Below are 5,236 nucleotides of genomic sequence, written 5' to 3' on the forward strand. Positions count from 1 at the left end.
ATCCTTTTGGACCATCACATTCTATTACACCTTTTAAAGATATGGCATCATCCAGCTCGTGCTGTGAATTGAATTTGGTAGGTGCAGGCAACTCTAATCAGATGCAGAGTGGAACATCACATTTCAAAAGCAGTATTAAACCTTTGGGCTCCTCTGAAATGGAGTTCTACTGACAGTAATTCCGGGGTTAGACGGGTAAGTGCCTCTGAATTGAAGGGAAAAAAAATTGAAAAATCTAACTCTCAAAAGAATAAACAAGACATAAAGAGAGAGACATTATCGCCTGATTCTAAAAGTAAAGATCAGGGCTCCAAGGTAAAGAGACTAAATTACAACTTCAAGTCTTTTAATAAAAATACCCCAGAATTCCAGTCCAAAGATAATTTGGCTGGATCCAAGAAAAAATAAATTATTTTCACGTTCAACATCCTCCAATGGAACTGCCTGGGTCTTCGTACTCGAGCAGAGGAATTGAAAGTGCTGATGAAGGATAGTAATCCAGGTATCATTTGCCTCCAGGAAACAAAACTTGGAAATACATATATTAATCCTGGGTTGAATTACAATATTTACACCTCCACTCCTCCTGGAGACAGGGCACATGGAGGAGCTGCAATTATAATAAATAAAGGTATTCAGCATGCAATTGTGAGATTAAATTCACCTCTTCAGGCTGTAGCAATTAAAGCTATATTGGGAAAATCAATTACTGTTTGTTCCATCTATCTGCCTGGTGCAGCTGGTTTCACTAATGTAGATCTACAGGACCTTATTAATCAGCTTCCTCCTCCATTCTTAATATTAGATTTTAATGCGCACAATCCACTATGGGGTGGAAATGATCGAGATATGTATGGCAACATTGTTGAAAATATTTTGAATGCAAATGACATTATCCTTTATAATGATGGATCAATGACCTATCATAATATCCATACTAATACATATTCAGCCGTTGATCTAAGCATAAGCTCATCGAATATTGCTATGGATTTTAATTGGTCAGTTGACAATTATTTGCATGGCAGCGATCATTACCCTATACATTTGAAATATACAGAAAATATCCCTACTTGCTCTCCACCCAAGTGGAAAGAGAAGGAGGCAGACTGGAATAAGTATAGGCAGGTTTCACAAATAGATAGGGAATTTGATTCTTTTGACTCTCATTTGGAGGCTTATTCATACCTATCAGAGAAAATCATCAATAGTGCTGAAGAATCAATACCTCAAACAGGAAACCAACCCCGAAGGCCTGCAGTTCCTTGGTGGGACAAGAAATGTAATGTTTTTCGTAAGATAACAAGAAAATTTATCAGCGTGCATTGGCTAAGAAACGCCGATATTATAGAAAAGCTAAAAGAGAATCCTGGTTATATTATATCAATGGAATATCTTCAAAAACACCATCTCGATTTGTTTGGAGGAAGATTCGCAAACTTAGTGGAAAATTTATACCTTCACCTCTTCCAACTTTGAAAATAAACAACAATCTATTCACTGACCCTGGTGAGGTAGCGAACACTCTAGGGAAACATTTCTCAGATGTCTCGAGTCCAAACAATTATTCAGAAGAATTCCAACAAAAAAGAAATTCTCAAGTTACCATAAATTTCGCATCCAACTCTTCTGAAGAGTATAATACAGAATTCTCTCTAGAAGAACTGCATAGTGCATTGTCTTCAACTGAAGACACGTCTCCTGGAGAGGATAGAACTTTGTACTCGATGATACGCCAACTCCCTGCTGAAGCTAAGCTCTTTCTCTTGAAAATCATCAATAAAATATGGAAAACGGGGGCTTTACCTAGGAGCTGGAAAATTTCCATCGTCATTCCAGTTCAAAAACCTTTCAAAGACCCCTTTCAACCAACTAGCTATCGACCTATAGCACTGACTAGCTGCGTATGTAAATTAATGGAAAAAATGATAAACACTCGTCTGGTATGGTACTTGGAATCTAAGAATTTACTTTCTCCCCATCAATACGGATTCCGAAAAAACCGAAGTACCCTGGATCCTCTTTTAAAACTCTTTAATGAGATCCAACAAGGTTTTGCTACAAGCAAACAAACTATTGGAGTGTTTTTTGATATGGAGAAGGCTTATGACACCACTTGGCGACATGGTATACTTAAAAAGTTTTATAAAATGGGTGTAAGGGGAAATATGTTGAGATTTTTAAGTTCCTTTTTATCTAATCGGTATCTCAAAGTACGTGTGGGAAACACTTTATCATCTTCCTTTTGTCAAGAGGAAGGGGTCCCACAAGGTAGCGTTTTAAGCGTTACTTGTTTTGCTGTTGCTATTAATGGGATAATGAACACACTTGGCCCCCGAGTTAAAGGGTCATTATTTGTTGATGACTTTGTCATATATGTTTCATCATATGATGCCCTTTCTGCATGTCATGACCTACAAAGATCTATAAATAATACATCAAAATGAGTTTTGAATAATGGTCTTAAATTTTCTACCACCAAGACTGTGGCAATACGTTTTACCAGAGGTAGACGTCAGGAGGAAGTTCCAAATCTGATTTTAAATGGGGAAATTTTACCTTATGAGGATGAAGTTAAATTTTTAGGGTTAACATTTGATAAAAAACTAACTTGGGAAAGTCACATAGATAACTTGAAGCGAAAAGTAAGAAAATCTTTGGATATTTTGAAAGTCTTATCCAGTTTTGATTGGGGGGCAGATAAAAAATCATTACTGCGTCTTTATGATGCTTTATGTCGCTCTAAGTTGGATTATGGTTGCCAAATATATTCTTCAGCATGTAAAACAAGACTGAAGGAACTGGATGTTATTCACAATATGGGTTTAAGGATCTGCTCTGGAGCATTCAGAACATCTCCTGTGGAGAGTATTTATGTAGACTGTCATCAGCTTCCTTTAGACCTTCGTCGGGAGGAGCTAGGTCTACGATATCTAGCAAGAATTAAAAGTACTCCAGAGAATCCAACCTTCAAACTGATAAATCAGAACCTGTCAGTAAACTATAGAGCTAATACAAAGCCTCTCCATGTTCGTTCTAAAGATCAACTGGGAAATGGCAGTTTGCTTGATGAACATATTTTACCTGTTAAATATCCAGACAACCCTCCATGGCTGGTACCACAAGTTGAGCGTTGCTCAGTTAATATTGTCAAAAAGAACTCTCCTCCAGAAGTGGTTCGAGCAAAGTTCTTAGAACATGACCGACAGCATGTCAAAGATTTTAAAATTTTTACCGATGGCTCTAAATCGAATGAAGGTGTTGGTTGTGCAGTTGTCACCAGAGACCACTCGAGATTGGGACGGCTGTCCAATGCAGCGTCGTCATTCACAGCTGAACTAACAGGAATTGTTCATGCCTTAAAAGAAGCTTCATTAACTAAAGCTAAGAAATTTGTTATATATACAGATTCAAAAAGTGCCATAGATGTTGTATGCCAGTTCAATACTTCCCACCCGCTAGGACAAAAAGCACAAGAGTGGCTACAATTCATTCACTCCCGTCATAAATCTGTGTGTTTTTGCTGGATCCCTTCCCATGTGGGAATAAGAGGGAATGAAGTGGCTGATGAAGAAGCTAAGGAAGCTAGTAAGAAAAGCAGAATTGATGTGCGAAAATTGCCCCATTCTGATCTGTATAAACCTATCAAGTCTTACATCAGACAGAAGTGGCAGGACCGTTGGTCTGATCCTCTTCTTGCCACTAACAGGAAATATAAAAGCATTAGGCCTAACACATCATACTGGCCTTCTGTGTTCCATGCTGACAGGAGAACTGAAATAGTCCTAAGTAGGTTGAGAATGGGTCATACCCATCTGACACATAAGTTTCTGTTAGAAGGATCAGATGCACCCGAGTGTGATTGTGGCAGTCCTCTGACAATTGGTCACATTCTGATGCACTGTCAGCTGTATGCTAGAGCTCGACGTAAATATGGGCTTGCTGGCAAGCCCATGCCAAATCTTTTAGGGGATGACGCAGATGTAGCTGGACTAAATTTTTAAAAGAAATTAATTTGTTTTATAAGCTCTAACTTTTATGTAAATATTATCTAGATCTTACTTTATTTTATGTATTCGTTAATTCATTATCATCATATATATGAATTTAATTTTTTCAAATTTGTAAATTCATTTTGGTTTTTATCCATTCAAATTTTTAAATTCATTTTGGTTTTTATTCATTCAAATTTTCTAAATTCATTTTGATTTTATTCATTCAAATTTTTAAATTCATTTTGATTTTTATTCATATGCATAGTCTTACTATGCAACTTATCTTTATTTTAAATTCATTCCATTAACATCTCATTAATTTCAATTTTCATAAATTCATTGTGGCGCTGAATGATCATTTTGGTCCCAGTGCCTGGCCGTCGGCCAAAAACTCATAAAATCACAAACAAACCCTCTACTCCAAGTCGAAAATGCAGACAGAAAAGCCCCGCCCCTTTCCGACTAGAGAACCTAGACGCAAACATCATAGAGGCTCCGGACCCCCCACAGGAAATTCTAGGAATTCGCCAACCCGTCCGCACAAGATAGGGGGTTGCCTCTCCCTCTACTGGAGAGCATGGGAATAGGCCGGGGCGGAAGACAGGCTATTGTCTTCCCTTTCACGCTGTCCCAAACCTCTCCCCCTATCCCATCCAAGTCAGCAGCTACCACCCGGACTCAGCTCGCGGGCGGGCCCTAGCGGAGGAAATCTCCGTTCTGCTCCAGAAAGGAGCTTTAGAGGAAGTCTCGACTCCGGACCCAGGGTTCTACTCAAGGCTCTTCCTAGTAGAAAAGACAACAGGGGGGTGGAGACCATCAGGGAAGGGGACTTCATGGTGTCGCTGGACCTCCAAGATGCCTATTTCCAAATACCAGTGCATCCCTCCTCCAGGAAATTCCTCAGAATCGTCCACAGGGGCAACACCTTCCAGTTCACCTGCCTATGCTTCGGACTTTCCACAGCACCCCAAGTCTTCACCAGAGTGTTCAAACTCGTTTCAGCGTGGTCCCACTCCAGGGGAATTCGCCTACTCCGTTACCTGGACGATTGGCTGATCCTTGCACATTCCGCCCAGCTATGCCAAGAACACCTGAGAATGGTCCTAACCTTCGTCCGGAAATTGGGCACCGTAGTAAACCCGGAGAAGTCAGATTTCTTACCAAAACAGAGAGTCACGTACCTGGGTATGGTCCTGGACTCCTCCCTAATGAAGTCCTTCCCAGTAGAAAAGAGGATCCAG

The 5,236-nt window shown here is 39.7% G+C and overlaps 1 protein-coding gene across 1 annotated transcript; it reads left to right on the top strand.

Moving 5' to 3' along the window:
• The first annotated feature begins 2,819 nt into the window (after nt 1-2,819).
• LOC143039634 (uncharacterized) lies at nt 2,820-4,004 on the top strand. Its single transcript, XM_076209903.1, has one exon. The coding sequence runs from the start codon at nt 2,820-2,822 to the stop codon at nt 4,002-4,004; it is 1,185 nt and encodes a 394-aa protein (XP_076066018.1).
• Nucleotides 4,005-5,236: the final 1,232 nt, after the last annotated feature.

This window comes from Oratosquilla oratoria, chromosome 26, assembly GCF_046742065.1.
Source record: "Oratosquilla oratoria isolate Oo_2021 chromosome 26, ASM4674206v1, whole genome shotgun sequence".
NCBI lineage: Eukaryota > Metazoa > Arthropoda > Malacostraca > Stomatopoda > Squillidae > Oratosquilla > Oratosquilla oratoria.

Excerpts from the sequence above, each read along its gene's own strand:
- LOC143039634 (XM_076209903.1), top strand. The coding sequence starts at position 2,820 with ATGGGTTTAAGGATCTGCTCTGGAGCATTCAGAACATCTCCTGTGGAG.